The following is a 20,355-nucleotide window of genomic DNA, read 5'->3' as shown; positions in this document are numbered from 1 at the left end:
CGGTACAAAATTACGTGCGGATTTGGAACTGAACCAATACCATGTTGGAGGAAAACAGGCTTCAGGAGGATAAAGAGACATACCTTCAAAGTCAAAACGAATCACCCGGCCAATGAAGCTGGACTTGACAGAAAGCCAGAAGTGACGATCAAGACATTTGGTCTGAAATGTTTCTGAAAATATTCAGAATGGCACCAAAATGCATTAAACTTAGATTAGTTAATTCAGATGTTTCAGCGTACCCTGGGCCTTCTTCATTGCACTGAAAAATACGTACAGGAGGGCGAGGCAAACATTTTATATTATTGTATAGCGACTTTAGGTGGAACTGTGTCATGGTTAATTAATCTAATTTTCTTTGTTTTAAATTTACTGGCTTGGTGGTGATATGATGCATAGCAGTGAGGCACACTGCTCTGAACATACTGTACATTTGATTACTTTATGTATGGTTTAGCACAATTTCCCACATTATAAAGCCATTGATATCATAAAAATAGTATTACTGTAGCAATATCTCCCTTCCCTATACAGTATGTGTATGTGGTAAAGGAAAACTTATGTTATTAGACAATGTAATGTTAAGGGAGGTAATACAATTACAGTATGTAGCCATTCCACACTGCACTATGCAACACTGTATGGTAAATCTTATCCTGTATATAATTTCAGACAGGAGCTCTGTAACAGTGATAAAAGTATTTCCCCTGACATATAAAACTGCATATAGGAAGGTAGTATATTAAATTTAAAGAAAAGCATTTTATTGGCAAGGCTGAAGTAATAACCAGCCCCCAGGAGTCCCCTGAAGGACCCCCCAGAGCACGCTGGTCCTGACATATTTCTGGTTGATATCATGACGCAGGTATTTTAGCTTTAAGGTACCTCACAGTTTTATTAAACTGGTCTTACCTGTTGGCACTGGACTGCTGACACAGTGAGGTGAGGCGAGGAGAAACACCGCACTGAAACAAATACACTACATCACTGTTTGAATGAGGCTATAATTAAAACTTAAGCTTTTGCATTTCACTTGGAACATACCCACACACAATGTGGACAAATGTTTTCATTTCTGGAGTGCAAATGTAGACTTAGCTAGTTGATGTAACTGTAGGTCTCGATTTTAAAGCTGTCAGTGGTGTTTGCCTTCGGGAGGGCCGCCATTTTGACTGACTCACCTGTTAAGCTAATTGAGAAGCTAATTAGCATTCACTTCCGTTTACTCGGCCTTCGTCTTTACACAGCTTATAATTACTCTCAGAGTTAATTAGCAAAAACCTTACATGGATATGTCATGAAGTGTTTATGTAAAGTGTTGAACAAAGTCAGCCTCTGGGTTAAAATCATAGGTTAAAATGCGGTATTACAGCGACACCGAGTGGACATCCGTGTCACTAATGTAAATACACTCCCGGATGTTGACAGTATGTCCCGCCCTTCTCTGCCTTACTCTGCCTCTGATTGGCTTACCCTCACATTATTCAATTCAAGCTTTATTGTCACGACATTTCATGTGTTACCAAAAACACAATTACAGTTGAAGACAGTGAATTCAGTTAACTGCAATGGAATATATTAAAGGCACACTTAACAAGGATGTATTAATACATAATCATAGATATAAACTTAAAAACATAACCTCATTAAGTGAAGGAGTAAATAAAAGGCAGAGCGTGATCTATGAGGAAATTAATGGTTGCAGGAGGATTCATGAGCAACACGTAGCCTGTCATTAATGTTGTGTACTGTAAATGAAATGGGCTGTTTTTTTATGAAAGGGAGATAAATATAAATGTGCATTTTCAGACAACTATAAAAACTATAAACTATAAAATAATTTGGCGCTCCTGCAGTAACTCAGAGTACCACCTATGGGTCATGGACCCCCTGTTGAGACCGGTGGTTTACACTTTTTTGAGATGCCCTTTTGAAATACTGAGAAACCGAGACAGAGGCATTTTCTAAGTATGTTTTCAACATTCATTTGATATCCTTCATTATTCATTTTTACATGCTTTTGACACAGAGGTGTCTTATTTTATAGATAGATGAGGACTGATTGCTGACTGAAGAGTTGTGCAAGAGTTTCACACAGCTGGACTAGAGTCATAATTATGCAAGTAATGTCCAACAGCTGTGAAAAGGTGTTTTCCTCTTGTTATACAGTTATTCCAATAGAGTTTTGGGGTCTTTCTATGAGATCTATGTTTAAAAAAGGGTGTGAAACCAATGTAAAAGTGTTAACACATTTGCACAAGAAGACTTCTGCTGCACTAAGGTGATGATGAAGATCAAGTGAATCCAACCTTCATTTAACATGTCCAGATATCAAGAAAAACTGTAATACTATGCAAGGCCACTGTTCCTTTACATACGTCATATTTTTCCAGGAACTGTATGGTTGTTTTTAGTTGCTTTTAAATGGTCGATTGGATGTGTTATCATTGGTTCTGAGCCTGATTTATTAACCTTTACTGCATATGGTTGCCTTAAAAAATGTTTTTGACCCATATACCCTGCCATTCTTACGTATTTTTTTTTTTTACTTTTATAAGCTGTAATATCTGAAGACCTGTTTCTGATTACAGGGTCTCTACAGGTATCTTAAATGTAATGCTTTTTTAAAATAATTAAGACATATTTTTAGACAAATCCTCTTTTTTTTGTTCAAGCATTGCAGGTCAGTATAAAAACAAGTAACTAGGTTTATGTAGGAATGTGGTTATTAGAGTGAGTTAGGTTAAACTACATTTTTGCCAACAGGCAGCACAAACATGATGTAAAAAGTATTATGTTCAGTGGTAGGTTTAAAGACTTGTAACATCAGAAGCGTGGACTTTCACACACAACAGCTTAACTCATTTTAAATGACCTGCAGACACTCTGGATTAATCAAATAAAAGATTAAAGGGTTATAATGTTGCATTTTGGAGTGAAAACACCATTTTCAGAAGGCAGAATGTTACGTATCAAGGAAGGGTCAAATAAAAATGGCTGTTTTACCACCTCACATCAAGATAACATGCTGGAAAAAATACAACCATGTACAAGAAGCAGAAGCATTCTTGGTGGATTAAAGACACATTATGTTTTATACATATTTCTAAACTGTGATTTTCAGTTCCCCGTGTTCACTTCAACCTCTGTAACCACAATACCTTGTGAATGAATGCACCGCTCAGCAGAGAATTCAGAAATCAAACAACACGGGCAGTCGCCTTGTTGATTAGAATCATACATACACATGATTTTATTCTCTTTCCACATTAAATTAGGATTTACTTGTACATAGAAAATCAACAGGTGGAAAACCTACAACAAATAAAATCAACTTGGTTTACAAGGACATTAAGATAAAATGAATATACAACAAAAAAAGAAACAAAAGTAATGACCGTTAATCTGCCGCCATAATCCTACAGTTTATGAGCGTTGTGCCTATATATGGTGTTTACAACAACAGGGTAGATTTAATGCAATAAAGCCACATGCTTTTGGCAGGAATGTCTGAATGAGCGGTCATGAAACGTGAAGCTTTCTCTCACAAAGGCACACAGTCAAGGTGCTTCTCTAATCTGTACATGAGCAGACGACACGACATGAGGGATCAACTTTCAGTCATCACAACTTAACTGCGTCCAGTCGGAGTAGATACTGATTCAATGACAGTTCAAAAAAAGGAAGGGTACAGACAGCAAGGGTGCAGTGTATTAACAAAACGTACAGTATGCAGGAAAATTAATGCAGATTCAGATATATGATAAATAACACAACTGAAAGATCAAACAAATACGAAAATAAAAGGTACAAAACATTGGCAATATACAGCTTGTAACAGAACATACAGTATGAATGAAATGAAGAGGCGTTATACGAGGAAATGTCTTTGTATAACTGCGTTAAAACAAAACAAGAGCATCATGTTGTCTCACTCTCACACTTTTTCAAAAGCAGCTTTAACTGTGAACTCATTTTAAAGGGGATATGTTACACAATAATTAAACAGGACCGACACGTGACACACTTCCTGGGCCCTTCTGTTAATCACCACACACAAGCTTGCAAGTTTGTTCAAGTTTTCAATCGAGCGAGTTTTGTTCTTTGAATCACTGCTTTTTAGAAATACTTTTTTATACTAACAATACATTATGATGTTTCTCTGTTTATATAACGGAGAAAAACACAAGATCTGGGCTGAGGATAAACAAAAATCTGGATTTCTGTTCTGGTATGAACACAGCCGAAAGCAGAACTTCACTTGTTTATTTTGCTACCTCTCTACCTCATGCTTCTTCTTTACCTCACCTCATCCCACACCTCCCTCAGTGCACTAGCTCCAGCTGGCTGGTGGAGAACGGCAGCACCCCGCTGACGTAGTAGGCGATGCCCAGGGAGAGTAGGGCGATGACCACCAGCAGCAGCAGCACCCTCCAGAAGCCCAGATCCTCCACAAACTCCTGCCAGGTGGTCCTGAAGCTGGACAGGACGCCCTCGCTGCTCTGCAGGTTGGGGTTGAGTAAGGAGTGGCTCTCCATCGCACTGCGACACACAGAGGAAATCACAGTTACACATAAGATCTTCACTTCTTTTGCCTCATATATGTAGGCTGAATGTGTCCCAAGAGTTCAGCTCAGTGCTGTGACGTAGTCTCAATCACTGAATCATCCCCACATTCCCCACATGTGTTTACCTCTCACTATCGGCCATCTGCATGGTCTCCAGCTTGGAGTGGGGTCCTCTGTTGAAGCCCTTCACCTCCTGCTCTTCCAGTCCCTCCAGCAGACGAATAGCGTCCTTGTTGACGCCGCGTCTCTTCGCCAGCACCAGAGGGGTGGAGCCGTTGTGGTTACTATCAAGCAGGACAACCGACAGAGGAAATACAAGGGAAACCAGATCAAAACTGTAATTTCACCTACCTTTTTATTAATGTGTATTTTAATTTATTTTTAATTAACATAAAAGTGTGTTGCACTTCAATAAAACTATGCGTAACAATATGATAAGTAAAATATTTAAAATAAAAATATTATAAAATTGTATTCTTACCAGATATCTATCTTCAGCCCGTTGGAAACCAGGAACTGTATTGTATCCACATGACCGCACAGATGCAGCGCCGTGTTTCCTTGATAATCAGTCGCCAACAGATCGGCCCCAAACTTATGTAGGAGGCGGCATATGTCCACATTCCCCCGGGCGGCGGCTAGGTGCAGGCCAGTGCGGCCCCGGTTGTCACGGATGTTGGGGTCGCATCCGGTCTCCAGGAGCCTCTTGGCGAACGGCAGGTCTCCATCGATGCAGGCCTGCAGCAGAGGCACGTTGGTCTGCGACGAGTCGTTGATGAAGACATAGGACATGTCCGAGTGGGTATCAGAAAATTCCAGCGTACCTGCAATGAGGATCAGAGAGGAAAAACACGACATATGTTTTATTAGTGATAATAATCTCATGGGTTTGTCAGTAAAGTTTAACCATAGAGAGTGCATTCACAGGCTTTTAGGGATACTGGGCAATACATCTAAGTAGTTCTAGTAATAGGTGCTGTTAATCGCAGAATGTTGGATACACAGTACATGGCCAAATGTATGTGGACACCCACATGTGATAGTTACTGGAATTTCATTACAATAAAAGCAGCGAGAGTGAACCAAAACAGCCGGACAGCTGAACAACACCATAAAGCTCAATAAAGCAGGAGAGCTGCAGTGTAAGGTGATCATTCTCTGTAGGTTCATCACTATGAGCAACACCTTTGACACAATGTCACACTATGTTCACATCATCTGCTCCAGTATTATGAAAATATAAATTACAGCCACTTCAATATTCCCTTGTTCCTGTGTCATAAATGTGAGCATACATTATATTCAGTGTAGCCTGTTACACTTTCCAACAGTTGCCCACAATGCATTTGTTCTTCGTCATAAACTGTGCTGTAAACTACACCTTGAGAGCAGCTTCCTGGTCATAAACATATAATAAACAAACAGTCATAAAGTTGATTTCACAAGAGAGCAAGAGCCTTTTGAGCACAACATTAGTTTCAGTCTCCGTGAGGCTCAACAGTCTCATTTAGGAAAGAGATGCAGGTTCAGTCTGGCCCAGGCGTGTGGGCTCCATCTATTCGAGGATAAAGATCTCATTTCGGTCTGCTGTTGTTTGGATGAATCCTGACCTTTGACCTTTCCTTAATGGCAAAGTTTGAGTAATTTACTCTAGGGGGATTTTATATAATGTTAGTTTGGTGATTAAAGTGTTATGACAAACCAATGTGTACCTCTCAAATTAAGTGTGAAAAAGTATTCTTAAAATTGTGGTTTAAGAATACTTTTAAGATGACAAATCAAGACTCTGGTTATAACACATGTTGGCATTTTTTTTTTTTTTTACATAGAAATGTGTACCACACATAAGTCACCCTTTCTGCACTGGGAAGCTATTATTCAACATTTAAAATGTAACATGTATATGTGCATTTTACTGCCATTAATTAGCTTGTAAATGGAAATAAAATGCTGTAGGCCTTCACTTGTAGTACTTCTGTACATCAGGGCTGCAACTAATGATTATTTTCATTGTTGACTAATCTAATTTTATCGAAAAATGTGTTGAATTGTTGAAAATTGTTGGTCTGTCTCTCCCAAACTCCAAAATTATGTCATCTAATGTCTTGTTTCGTACTCACGTCAAAGGGTTTTACTTCACCGTCATAGGAGAGTGTGTAAAGCTGCCAATATTTGAACGTAAGAAGCTGCAGTAAGAGTATTTTGGGGTACTTTTATAGTACTTTTCTATGAAAAATGACTCAAACCGACTAGTCGACTACTAAAATAGTTACCGATTATTTTAATAGTCCATTAGTCATCGATTAGTCGACTAATCCTGGCAGCCCTACTGTACATTGGTTACCAGTACACCTTTTCACCTGAACACACATTAATTTAGTTTAATCATTTTCCACTCATGTCTATGCACAAAAAAGAAAACAGTCTCACTTTACCTGCCCCTCTCTCAAAACATAAGTTATTAGAAGACATAGATGGTCTGTCAGTTACAGTTACCAACCAATACTTACAATATCTAATTCATAGCCATACACAATGTTACCTTCAACAAGGGGACAGCTTCTACATGTCAACTTCATATCGTCTAATTATTCTTTCTTATTTCTTTCTTCTTAAACTGCAAATGATCTCTACAACCCTTTAAATCATTGTGTAGACATAAGCATCAGCACACATTACCTGCAAACGTATAAACCCTGCATACCACACACCAAAATGCCCTTAATGTTCAGGAGAAGACACAAGAAATCACTTTGAGCCAACGTTAGTGTAATGTTGTATGATTGTGTTGTAAAATAACAGGTTGCAGTATAATATCTAGCCAACTGTGGCATTACCCAGCCCATGTTGCAGTGATAAAGATGGCAGCAACATCAAATTGTAGCTACGCATTTATCTTTATGACACACCAGACTGTTTGCATGCAGCGACTTCGCAGTTTGAACCAGAATTAAACGTTAGATTATGACAGCACAAGAAGCTAGCGGGGCTAATGTTAGCCTGCAAGCTAACCTTTACACACCGCTGACACACACTAATATGTGATTTAACGACTGTAGCGACATTCACATGACCTTAACATGTAATTTAGATGCTCTTTCGGCTGTAAACTGTGTTACTCACCTGTTAATATGTTCCAAATTAGCAGAAAAAAAATACAGTTCGCTTTCCTACGAGCTAGCGTTGGTAGCTGTGTTGTTGTGATGCTAGGCTTCTTCTGTTGTAGTGCTGACAGTGTTGCTTCTGTCGCCACCTACTGTCAGGGAGGTGTCATAGCGGTTACTAGCTGCACCTATTCCCATTGTTCTGTAATAATTTAATGTATTAATTTAATTTTAATGATTTAAAAAACTATTGAATAAATCTACTTGACTATTTTTATGACATTTGATTCATATCTCGTTGTATTTTGCAGTGGTGGAAGAAGTTTTCACATCTTTTACATAAATGAAAGTGGCAATGAAAATAATCTGTTAGGGACTGTACTTAATTTATCAGAGCAGGGGAATGGCTGATATCATGTTCCTTTCCAGAGCTAGAAATATGTTTCCTTGAGCCTCCCTGAGTGACTAGGGGAAAATGCATGACCCTCCTTTCACCAAAAATAACCATATTTGACAGTTTCTTGCTATGATAAATGGTGTCATATGAAGACTTTTAACCCTCTGGTGTGTCCAAATCACATGACCGATTTAAGATGACGTAGCAGCAAGATGCAGCCTCGTTGTGTCGGAAGTGCGAATTTGAAACTATATACCAGTTTCAAATTGTGTTGATAGGCCAAGTAAAACCAGACTTATGATATATAATTTACGCCATGCTTTTTCCTGAATATATTGGTGCAGGAACAAACAGTAAAAATGGGCTATTCTAACGAAAGTGCTTGCAAGCAAAAAAAAAAATGACGCCCCTTTTCCTATTGGTGGTATTTTTAGTGTGACTTTAGGTCCAATGTGTTAATACAGTATGTCAAAATGAAAAAATAACTGTAAAGTCACACAGCTGAGGTTGTGCTGAAAGGTGAAATTTAAAGGTACAATCAAAAAGTAGTCAAAAACGGTCAATTATACCCTTGACCACGAAGGGTTGAAGCAAGCATGCCTTTAAACCGCACTTATGGGTTTTGGGGTTCTGAGAGTATTTAAAAAACAAAAATACAAAATACAGCCATTTAAAGTAAAATGTAACTTCCCTAAGCAAATCAAATAACGTAACTCCCTCCCCAGTGCTTAAAAAAATATTTAAAGTGACATCCCTGTTTTGCACCACCCTGTCCCATCTCATAATGAACAGTCCCTTACGGGCAAAAGTCCTGCATTCAAACTCTAGCTAAATAAAAGTACAAAAACATCAGCATCAAAATATCCTTAAAGTACCAAAAGTAAAAATATAATTTAGATAATTTAGATTACTTTATATACCCCTGGTTGGCTTAACCTTTAATAATATATCATAATTTATTATTTGATTAACAATTAATAGAGTAAAAGCAGAGGGTAACATAAAATAGAAATACTCAAGAGGGGTACAAGTACCTCAAAATTGTACATAAGTACTTATTGACTTTCCAACACTATTATTTAAATTTTCTTTCTACATTAAGTTTTATCCTGCGTCAATGTTTAATTATTTTATCAAATTTTAAATTCTATTTTATCAAATATGAAAAAAAAAACACCTGCTTTCATAAAAATACTGAAACACATCATTGCTTTACGAATAATTATTCAGCATCAGAGATTCTTAGTTTAGAGACTTTATTTCAAAGTGTGTGAGCACAGAAATAAACATTACAGTAACAGACATGTTATTACCATTTTTTTTTTTTTTGTTATAGATCCTCTTTGAGGAAAACTGCATTTCTTTTCTGTCACTCCAGGCATAAAACAGTTCAACTCCTTGCTTTGAAAACGGGATAACAACCGAACAGACAATAAAGACAGTTGCTGCGTCTGTTATATCATCAGAGGTGAATATATTCTCCATATAAAAACATAATCCGAAAGGCATTTTTTTTTCTCCATAATATTTAATGTACACATCATTATCATCCCATTCCCTCCCATCTCAGTAAATAAAACCAGGGGATAGTATCATGATTTACGTAAAATAATTACAATCTAGATTACAAAACCACAAAGGCTGACAAAACAAAAAAGAGAAAAATAAAATAAAATAAAACAAAAAAGGAAGTAAAATGCGACATAGTAATAAAATCAGGGCTACCAGCAGAGAGACAGAGCTATGTGCTAGACACAGTGGTCATAGTGGTTACAAGTCACCAAGCAGCTTCCACTGTCCGAGGATAAGGTCACAAGAGTCTGATATTAACCAGTTTGATTAATTAAGACTTTAAATTTACATCGCAAACCAAAGTTAATGTAAAAAAAATGAGACGTTCTGTCATAAATCTGGCTCCAAAATCTACAGTTATAGACAGAAGATGAGTAAATTCTTCCTCTTTCTTATCCAGGAACAGAGAAAACACACAAGGACTGGAAAAAAATAAAAATAAAATAAAGAGCTAATAGCTTTATAGACTTTTGCTCCGACATACTTTGGTGGGAAATACAGGAAGCACTATGTACAGCAATAATTAACAATCAGAGAGTGTGTGTGTGTGTGTGTGTGTGTTTGGTTTTCTGTTGCTAATTTAGTGAGTAAAGGGTGATTTAAAAAACACTAGTTTGGTCACAATGTAAAGATGAAAGCCTGTGAAGGTGGAGAGGAAATATGTTCTGACTTGTTTCTTGTTCTAACCCATGTGAGCTCATATCAGTGCAATACATATGAATGGGTGGCCTCATTCAAGTCGTTCGTTACAGTCAGCTGGTGAAGAGGTTTTGTTTCAGAAACTCTTTCTTCCTTTTTTATTGCATGCAGGTTCATATGTGCAGGTTCGTAAGTGTTGCCGAGTTCAAGTCAACTGTCAGGGTATTTTGTAGCACCATAGAGTCGTACTGTGACACATACAGAGATCACAGGCGTATGAAATGTGACAAATGCTGAAAGTTAAAGGACTGCACTGGTCGTTTTGCACGATAACTACAAACTGGAGATTTCGCTTTCATCATACTTAACACGTTTAGGAAGATTTGATGATGTCAAGGCTATCGTGGGTTTGAAATGATTTCTGTAAGCTATGAAAATCAAGTTGTGAAGAATCATGACTTGCTTAAAATAATAAAAAGTGGCTTAATTGTCGGTTAGAAGCAGCCGTATCTGAAATCTGATAGTTTACACCTGAAAATGTTGCTTGCTTTGTTAGAAAATCCACTCACATGAGCAAAAATGTAAATTAAAAAAAGGACTGAGAAATCTGTTGTTGTTTTTTTTGCCTTAAAAAGTTGCTGTTGGTCCAGAATCTGATTTAAAATGTTGTGTACCGGCAGCAATTTGCTTTTGTATTTATCAATTTTTGCCCTTTTCTCTCACTTTTCCTCAGTTTTTTTTTAACATTTTGCTACTTTTCTCCTGTTTTTGAAATACATTTTATTCTGTTTTGTGTGTGTTTTGTGCATCTGATGTTGCACACACAACCATGATGAAAATACTGTACATTATCTTCAGAAAAGTTGGTGACTTTAATGTCTCAGATGCTTTTAAATACATTTCCTTAACTGCACAAAGATGTAATTTTCCAAGAAACATACAACTACAATACTGCAACTTCCTAAAAACAACAGTGTTCCCCCTTTAAATGTAAAGGCCTGGCAGTGGGAACCCCGACAGCCCAAAAGAAATGCGCACTACATGAACTGCAGCGGTGCATCACTATGAGTCCATGAACGACTCAAGTGTCTGTAATGAGTTCACATGTCTGTAATAACAGAAGGAAGGTCGAGTGTCCGTTATGTAAACTGCCAAAGTCAGCTGAACAGGTGAGGTTAAGATAACGGGGTCAGAATCGCTAACATGGATCAAATTCAAGCTGATGTGGAGAGTGGTTCATATGGATTGCGAAAACTAATTGATAAATATTCTGAAGAGTGGGCTACATGTTTAAAATCTAAAGAAACTTCTAAGTGGTAAATTTGAGAGCAGAATTTGGTGCGGCAGTAGGTGGTGGAATGAGTGCTTAGTTTTGTTAGCATAAGGGCTAAAGCAGCTAACGTGGGGGAAACACTGAACAACACGGCGCACTAACAAGTCTCAAATCTCAACAATTTGATTTCCATACTGTTCTGAAATGAGTGATGACCAATGAAGTCATTCGTGCAAAACCACCAGTAAGTTTTGAGCTGGTGCAGCTTTAACGTAACACAATCTGTAACATCACTGTAGTTGAAGTGGTTGTAGCCGGCAGATAATACAAAAGAGGCGAAAATCGATGGCGGCCATTTCACTAAAAATGTGTGTCTGAACCGTGATCAGGTGACTCTGCTTCAGTTACATCAGCTCACTAAAGTTAAGATACAACAGACTGCCAAACAGTCTGAACCGATGCACCTGGAGCAGACGTCCCGCCCTGATGTGTAAGCGGTGCAGTGCTATCCAAAGGGGTGGCACTCTCCGAGGTAGCCGAGAACGATTCTCGCCAAAACCGTAACGAGAAAACAGACACAAAAAAATAAAACACAAAGAACATAAACAATAGCACCATTGTCAGTGATAATCTAGAGAAGAGCCATCACACTGAAGCCCTTCTCTTTCTGTTTCCTCCCTCCAACTCTTCTTTTTTTATATAATAAGCCATTCATTCCTAAAAGGGATCAAAAACTCTAAAAACGGAGTCGATGTTGTTCGACTGGATTCAGGAGAGGGGCTCATGTACAGTCAGTCACGTGTTCTTTTATAGATTTCTGTATAAATCATCTCATCCTCCATCATCAACACCTCTCTCTTTTTTTTTCCTTTGAGGTGTTGATATATCACCTCCATCCCTCCGCTCCTCCTCCTACTACAAGAGCTTGCTGCAGACTTGGCAGCGGCTGACTTTGGAGCGCTCCTGGCCTCCCTTCAGGGTCTCCTGTGATGGCGAATAGACAAACTCCTGGCTGGGCTCCACCGTGGTGAGCCAGAAGCTGTACTTGTTGGCAAAGTAGTGGCAAGTGCCCTTGGCTCCATTGCACTCGATGAACGGCGTTGCGCGGAAATCCTCCAGACAGGAGCCAGGAGACACCAGGGACTGACCGCCGCCCTCGGCGCCGGCTGCTGTGTGCTGCACAGGAGAGAAGCTGATTCAATAGCTATCTGACACAAACTGCTGTTGCTGCTGCAGGAGAGGATGATGATTGATTTTATTTGTACGCCTTATTATAAAGAAATGGTTATAAATAGTTTACCATGAGGAAGGAGTATCCTATCCAGAGACTCCTCCAGCCGGGAGGACAGGTGGGGATGGTCATGTCCTGACTGTGGACGGCCACAGCCTGAGACGGAGCCTCACACACAGAACACCTGGAGTGTTTGTACAAGAGGAGATAAATAAATAAAAAGGGTTAGGGTGCACATGTATGGTACGTTTGTGATGTAAAGGGTGCAGTTTGATTTAACAGTCACAGTAACACAGAGTCAAAGCAGTGTGCAGCACCTGCTGATGTAAGGTCGAATCTGCTCCTCGGCCACAGGCATCATGGGTATGGGTGCGGTCGTGGAGAGCCAGTAGGATTTGTCGTTGCGGCTGGCGTAGTAGCAGACCTCGTTGGGGGAGCAGTACAGGAAGGGGATGGTGCTGAACCTGGGGAGGCACGACCCTGGCTGACCTGCAGACACAAAGAAAGAGAGAAAGAGGGGTAAAGCAGGTAGAGCTTGTTTGCATGGAGGGCAGGAAGTGATAAATGACTCTATTGCGTGAACTGGAAATAGAGAAACGTGAATACATAAGTGTTGGATGAACCTGTAGACAGCAGGTATCGTCAGAAAACTGAAACTCGTGTTGGATGTGATCCATACAAAACAAAGGAAAGTGATTTTTCCAAAACTTGACCGATTTCCCCGGTGACACATTTGTTATAACGTACCCTCCAGACCTCATAACATTAAACGGCAAGCTGATGAAAGCGCACAAGAGTCTAGTGGACTATAACTATTTTATGTGCAGTTGGGTCCACGACTGAAACAACTGCCATCTTGTTTTTGGCTGGGTGAGTAAAAGTGTTTCCATACCGAGGTCCTGGTTGTGTGCCTTCTCCTGTCCCTCCACGTACAGCAGACTGTATCCGTCCCATAGCTTGGCCATGCCCTGAGGACACATGGGGACCTGGGAGTTCTGGCTGTGCTTCACCAGCGTGTATCCGATGCTGTAACTGCGGCCGACACCGCCAGGGGGTCCGGGACGTCCAGCTGCACCAGGGGGACCTGAAATGAGAGGATATTTAGACAGATGTTGGAACTGCTGTCAGTGGGGATGGTAGTGTTTTGTTTCTCATGTTGATACAGTGATAGTCCAGGGATTGGCGTGGAGGCATGTATGGGTTAAAGGAGCTTTTTAGCCGGCGCTATCATTTATGTTTTTTTATGGTGATAAACAGCATTTCAACGTCTCAGCTTGAATGGTCACAGACTGTAAGAACTGCAGACAAAATAAGTTGTGGCATCAAATACAATACAATCTGTTATTTTAATGTTTTCTACCAACTTTGGAGTAAAGCAGTGTTATATTTGTTATCAGTTGCTTCAGGATCTGAGACACAAAGAGAGACAGACTACTGACCTTGTTCTCCAGTAGGTCCAGGGAAACCAGGGGGTCCGCCATCACCGATGGATCCTGGCAGACCAGGAGATCCAGTCCTGCCAAGTTTGCCCACAGAACCAGGACGACCTTTAGGACCTGCGGAAGGAGAGTGAACAAGGGGTCAGACAGCCATTTGTTTTTATTTTTATATTCCACTTTATTACGTTTCTGTCTCTCTGCACTGTAAAGCACACTGGATTAACTTCACTAAATATTCTCCTTTAAATAGTGACAACAGCTGTCTAAAACATGCTGTTTCCTAGAGGTAAAGCTAATGTGATTAACAGAGAACAGCCACACAAGAAAGAGATCATTCTCAACAACAACATCTTCAACACTGCAAACATCATCTGTAAAAAGCTGCACTGATTCACCACTCACCTGGACGTCCAGGTATTCCAGGCTGACCAGATTCTCCAGGGGCACCGTTGCCTCCGCCTGCACCGGGATAACCCATTTCTCCGTAGGGTCGCTCGTAATCTCGTGGCACCATGGGCAGCGTGACTCCGGGGAGACCCTTACGACCAGTACGCCCTGGAGAGGAGGTGATGGACAGACAGAGGGAGGGAGGACGGGTGATGGGTGGAGGAAAAATACAGGGTGAATGTGTGAGAGGGAAAAAGAGGGAATATTGGTGGAAGAACGGGTGAAGGAGGTGAGGTGAGAGAGAGAGAAAAGTTTTCATTCTTTTCTGGTACCATCACAACCCACTTATGGAATTCTACCTGTGGGAAGATAAAAGTCCTCCTACCTCGAAATCCCTTTGGTCCTTTGCTTCCATAGAAACCAGGGTCACCGGGGAAGCCCTTGAGACCAGGACCTCCGCTGAAGCCAGTCTCACCTCGTCCTCCTAAAAAGCAAAAATACAAGGTTTTACATTTTTTTAGAAACTCAAAGGACCACAATTATTTTTAGTTTCATATCTTCGTATTATTATATTTTTGCTTATAGACTGTTTGGAGCGCCACTTCACCTTTGAAACCAGAGCTGCCTGGAAGTCCGGGGCCTCCAGGGATGCCTGAGTCTCCTTTCCTGCCAGGGGAGCCAGGGAAGCCTGGGAGCCCAGAGTCACCTCTGTCTCCCTGGGCTGTGCCTGGACCAGGAGGTCCGGGAGGACCTGGAGGACCTTGGAATCCTGGAGGAGAGAGGAGAGGAGAGGGTTAGGAGAGAGGGGGAGAAGAGATGAGAGGAAAGGAAACCAAAGGAGAGGAAAGGAGAGAAAGGGAAGAAAAAGAAAGGAGAGGACAGGAGAAGAGATGAAAGTAGAGGAAACGAGAGAAAGGAAATCAAAGGAGAGGAAAGGAAAGGGGAGAAGAGAAGGGAAGGAGAGAAGGGAAGGGAAGGAACAAAATGGAGAAAAAGGGAAGGAAAGAGAAGACAAAGGAAGGGAAGGGAAAGGATAGAAAGAAAAGGAAAGTAGAGAACATAACAGGAAAGAAGAGGGGAGAGGAAAGGAAAAGAAAGGACAGGAAAGTAAAGGAAAGGAAAGGAGAGAAGGGAAATAAAGAAACAAAAAGGAGACAAAGGAAAGGGAAGGGAAGGGAAGGGAAGGAAAGGGAAGGGAAGGGAAGGGAAGGGAAGGGAAGGGAAGGGAAGGGAAGGGAAGGGAAGGGAAGGGAAGGGGAGAAGAGGGGACAAAGGGAAGGAAAGGACATGGAAGGAAAGGATAGAAAGCAAAGTAGAGAAGTGGAGAGAAGAGAGAAAGGAAAAGTAAGGAAATTGAGGGCAAGGAGACAAAGGGAAGGAAAGGGAAGGAAAGGTAATAGGAAAGGGGAGATAATATAATTGAGAAAACATATTTACCATACTCTCCATCCAGTCCAGGAAGGCCGGGGTCTCCCAAAGGTCCGGGGATATCCGACCCCACGGTAGGACCAGGAGGTCCGGGCCGACCAGGGAACCCTGGGCGTCCAGGACCACCTGACACCCACAAAAACAAACAGTTAGTTTGATATAATAATATTTCATTCATTATTTAATCGTCATTTTAAAATTTCTTTGACGTCTAACTTACCTGAATCTCCTCTCTCTCCCTTTGGTCCAGGGTAGCCTGGACCTCCTGGGTAGGAGACGCCTCTCTCTCCCTTTAACCCTGGAATACCAGGAGCTCCTGGGCGACCTCCTGCACTCCCACCTGGATTCAAATACAACAAAACAGCTGTTAATCTATATCATATATTGTAAAGCCCTCTGAGGCAAACTATGATCTGTGATCTGAATTGAATTGAATTGGTTTAAGTCTCTTCAGACTCCTTTAAAAGTCATTTGATGCTCCACATAAGCCAAGTTTCCATCAAACACTTCCGGTATGGTCCCTTTGGAACCAAAAGTAACCCTTCAGACATGGTAGCTAGACTCTAGATCCATTTAGCGTTTCCAGTCTGCCCCTCTTTCATCGTCCATTTTATTTTATAGTGTACTAATATATGTAAAACTCTCCACAGTATGAACAGTGGTTACATGAGCCTCAAAACCAGCCACAGCTCAGCCCTGAGCAGAGTGACTGTCCTCTACTGACCAATCAACAGACTGCAGTGTTCACAGCTCCACCTTTTAGTGCCAGATCTGTGTGCTAGGTACCCCAACACAGGGGGGACCAAAAATGGGGACGGTACAGAATGGTTCCATTGGTACCATCCACAACTTTTCACAGTGGAAACGGTACGGAGCTGAACTGTACCGTACTGCTTGGTGGAAATGGGGCCCATGGAATTCCTAGCATAATTCTGGTGTGTTTATTGAAGTACTTGCCTGGGGTTCCAGGGAGGCCTTTAGGTCCACCTAGGCCATTAAGTCCATCCAAACCAGGGGGTCCAGGCACACCTGTAGAAACACAACAGAGTGTTTGTCCGCAGCCTCAGCTTACATCTTTACCTGCTGTGCTCTCTCATCTCATTTGGAAACACAATATAAACGTGCTTTAGCAATATTTCTCTCACCTTTGGCTCCAGGACCTCCAGGACCTGCAGGCAGACCAGGAGGCCCATCTGCTCCTCTTCTTCCTGGGTAGCCAGCCTGGCCCTTTGGCCCGGGGAAACCAGGGGAGCCTGCACAGGAGCAGAGGCAAATGTGTTACTGTCTGAACGTGGTTTTCTCTGACTGTCTTGTGTCTCAAAAGAAATATAGCAGCTGGTTATGTTTGTCATGGTAGTGGTCTCTCTCACCCATTATTCCAGGCCGTCCTGCTTCACCAGGAGCTCCCTTCGCTCCAGGGTAACCTGGACTTCCTGGAAAACCGTTTTCACCGGGTGCGCCATCATTGCTACGTCCACCTGAAGAGAGACAATCAATTTAATAGGTTAAAGTTTTAACTTTTCATTGTAGGCTGAACACAGGCAAAAAGTTGCAATAAAAGCCAAACCCATTTTAACAGTGTGGGAGCTGCCCAAGTGAGAATAAAACAATGTGAATATGTAAGTGGTGAACTGTGGAGTCTTTTCTCAAGTTAAAAGCAGTTTAAAGAAGCTTCTTTTGGAATATCCAGAGAACACTTGATTATATTAAGACAAGGGGCAACTGGTTTTATCAAAACCAACCATGATGGGTCTTACCTGGGAAGCCTGGGTTTCCTGGCTGGCCTTTAGGTCCTGGCGCTCCAGGATAACCATAACTCTCTCCGGGTGCACCTGAGGAACAAAACATGTGAGACGAAGACCTGATATATGTATTTAACTATTCAAATACAGATGTGAGGTTGAATGCCTAGATTTGATAGAAGATGAGCTGAAGGATATTTGATATTCACACTCACCTTTGCCACCAGGCCGACCGAACTCTCCAGGGTTGCCAGGTAAACCAGGAGCACCATCATCACCCTAAAGAAAGCCGTAAGAACATGAGTCTAACTGGCTGAACTTGCTCTGCATGTTTGCGTATGTAGGGGTGTGTGTGTGTGTTTCTTTACCCTTGGTCCAGACATGCCAGGGAATCCCATGATGCCAGCTTCTCCCTTTGGTCCGGGGAAGCCTGGAGTTCCTGGTTGCCCGGGGAACCCAGGCTGTCCCGGCTGTCCTTTACTCTGCTCAGCGAAACCAGGAAGTCCAGGCAGACCCTGACGACCAGGTGTACCTGGCAGACCCTTGTCACCTGAAAGCAGGCACAGAGTTGAGGGGTTACAGGTGCAACATGGAGAAAACATCCTCATCAGCTTGGCAGAAAATGACAGATTTGATCACACAAGTGATACTCTGATGGAATAATTGATCATGAGTCATTTTAGTTTATTGTCGGGCTTCCTTGAACACAATATCATGTTTTACATTTACAGTCCGTGTCAAGAAGTCGTGTTACCTCTGGGTCCAGGGAAGCCAGGAAGGCCGCTACTGCCAGGGGTTCCAGGTTCTCCTCTCTCCACAAACTCTGATCGGAAAGGGATACCGGGCAAGCCGGGGGGGCCAGGATATCCTCTCTCACCTACAGGAGTAGACACACATGGATGTTAGCAGTTATGGCTGTAGATCACTCTACTCCACTTCAATTGGCCTGTTGTGACACTGCCATCCTGTAATCGCAGCCCTGTTGTCATCATCCTAATTCCTGTTCTGGGCGCTCTACCTTTCTGTCCGGGGTATCCGGGACCGCCGGGTAGTCCGTCTCTTCCTGGCCCTCCAGGCGATCCTTTCCCTCCAGAAAACCCTGAGCTTCCAGGACGACCTGGTAGTCCAGGGAAACCCATCACTCCTGGGAAACCTCTCTCGCCTGTGGGAAGACACAGAGAATCAAAATGTTGTCACTGTAAGGAGATGTTACAAGTAAGAAAATCAACTGTGAGCTCCAGCCTACCCTTCCTTCCTGGTATTCCTGGAATTCCCTCTACAGTTCCTGGTCCTGGGGGTCCAGGGGGTCCCCTGGGCCCTGGTGATCCAGAGGTGCCTGGCAGTCCTGGAGTTCCCTTCATTCCAGCAGGTCCTGGGAAACCTGGGTCTCCTCTGTCTCCTTTTCGACCGGGGAAACCTGGTGGTGGAACGATGATGGATGGCAAAACAGGGCGAAAGAAAGACGGTGAGATATTTAGCCAGACACAAGTCATAATCTACATTATAAGTGGAAATATCTTTATATCCAGATCTAAAAAACAGAACTGATATAAAAATATCATAATGTGAGTATAGATTTTACTTATTCAGACACACAACTTATTAGGTGAAAAAAAAAAACACTATAAGGCAATATAAACTTACCTTTCATTTCAGAATAAATAAACTTACCTCTGACACAAATACTACGAATAGTTTATTAGTAAGTATAGCAATTAATTTATTAATTCATTTATATTCTGAATACACGCACACAATTTGGCAAAAAAGTAGGCAACAATGTAAACACACATGTTCCATTACATTGTTTCATTGCCTTGGTTAGGCTGCAATTGCACTTAGATTGTTATTACAGATACAAGCATGTATTGGCTCATTTCAGAGACATATACACGGATTTAAAATAGATCAAAGCTGTAATTATACTGAGCTATTTCATTCAAATGGGTAAAAAACCTCAAGTGCAATTCCAGACTGAATTAGCAAGGTTCAACCGTCTAAAGTTTGGCTAACACTTTACTTGAAAGTATCTACATAAGAGTGACATGACACTATCATAACTGATAACCTGTCATGGACATTATGTACATGTCATAAACATTTATGACTGCTGTCATTAAGTGTCATTCAGTTTTTGTAATGACAAGTTGACATTGTTTGGGTTGTCTTGATTATGACAAGTTGACATTAATCAAAGTGACATTACCAGAAGTTGTCTTTGTCATGACAAGTTGACATTGAATTTGTTTGGGATGTCCTTATAATGACAACTTGACATTAACCCTATGGGCCTGAACGACGCATAGTGTGTCCAAATTCACACCTGTTCTTCTCTATTGATTTTCTCCGCGACCGTGCGTCATAGCGAGAAGCCACGCATATCACGTGAAACAGCGGAATTGTAGCTTTCCGACAAGACCACTTGTCAGTAGTCCAATGTTTTCACAGCGAAAAAGAATGATAAAGTTAGACAAAAATTATGTATAACAAAGCTTTCATACAGCTTTGCACACACATTACTCTTGGATGGATTACTCGCGAATGCAGGGTCGCACAGAAATGCCACGCATATCAC

At 41.4% G+C, this 20,355-nt stretch overlaps 2 protein-coding genes across 3 annotated transcripts in view; both read right to left on the bottom strand.

Moving 5' to 3' along the window:
* Nucleotides 1-3,222: 3,222 nt before the first annotated feature.
* ankrd46b (ankyrin repeat domain 46b) lies at nt 3,223-7,805 on the bottom strand. Its single transcript, XM_050067719.1, has 4 exons — nt 7,692-7,805; nt 5,050-5,392; nt 4,694-4,852; nt 3,223-4,542 (listed from the first exon to the last, which is right to left on the bottom strand). Exons 2-4 carry the CDS (start codon nt 5,358-5,360, stop codon nt 4,326-4,328), a joined length of 687 nt encoding a protein of 228 aa, XP_049923676.1. The 5' UTR covers nt 5,361-5,392; nt 7,692-7,805; the 3' UTR covers nt 3,223-4,325.
* Nucleotides 7,806-9,308: 1,503 nt separating this feature from the next.
* The window catches only part of col4a6 (collagen, type IV, alpha 6), a 132,269-nt gene continuing 121,222 nt past the window's right edge, over nt 9,309-20,355 (bottom strand). For both annotated transcript variants that reach the window (XM_050067715.1, XM_050067716.1), the window contains 19 exons: nt 19,027-19,197; nt 18,799-18,942; nt 18,535-18,657; nt 18,149-18,330; nt 17,996-18,059; nt 17,796-17,870; nt 17,409-17,516; nt 17,184-17,291; nt 16,996-17,067; nt 16,259-16,378; nt 16,048-16,164; nt 15,218-15,379; nt 14,996-15,094; nt 14,626-14,778; nt 14,224-14,340; nt 13,677-13,868; nt 13,102-13,273; nt 12,854-12,968; nt 9,309-12,729 (listed from right to left, as the gene is read on the bottom strand). In XM_050067715.1, the coding sequence (XP_049923672.1) occupies nt 12,469-12,729; nt 12,854-12,968; nt 13,102-13,273; nt 13,677-13,868; nt 14,224-14,340; nt 14,626-14,778; nt 14,996-15,094; nt 15,218-15,379; nt 16,048-16,164; nt 16,259-16,378; nt 16,996-17,067; nt 17,184-17,291; nt 17,409-17,516; nt 17,796-17,870; nt 17,996-18,059; nt 18,149-18,330; nt 18,535-18,657; nt 18,799-18,942; nt 19,027-19,197 (2,555 nt within the window). In that variant the 3' untranslated portion in view covers nt 9,309-12,468. The remainder of the gene's footprint in view (nt 12,730-12,853; nt 12,969-13,101; nt 13,274-13,676; nt 13,869-14,223; nt 14,341-14,625; nt 14,779-14,995; nt 15,095-15,217; nt 15,380-16,047; nt 16,165-16,258; nt 16,379-16,995; nt 17,068-17,183; nt 17,292-17,408; nt 17,517-17,795; nt 17,871-17,995; nt 18,060-18,148; nt 18,331-18,534; nt 18,658-18,798; nt 18,943-19,026; nt 19,198-20,355) is intronic.

Source organism: Epinephelus moara, chromosome 17 (assembly GCF_006386435.1).
Source record: "Epinephelus moara isolate mb chromosome 17, YSFRI_EMoa_1.0, whole genome shotgun sequence".
NCBI lineage: Eukaryota > Metazoa > Chordata > Actinopteri > Perciformes > Serranidae > Epinephelus > Epinephelus moara.
The sequence above is the reverse complement of the archived record's forward strand: the minus strand, read 5'-3'. Positions and strand labels throughout refer to the sequence as shown.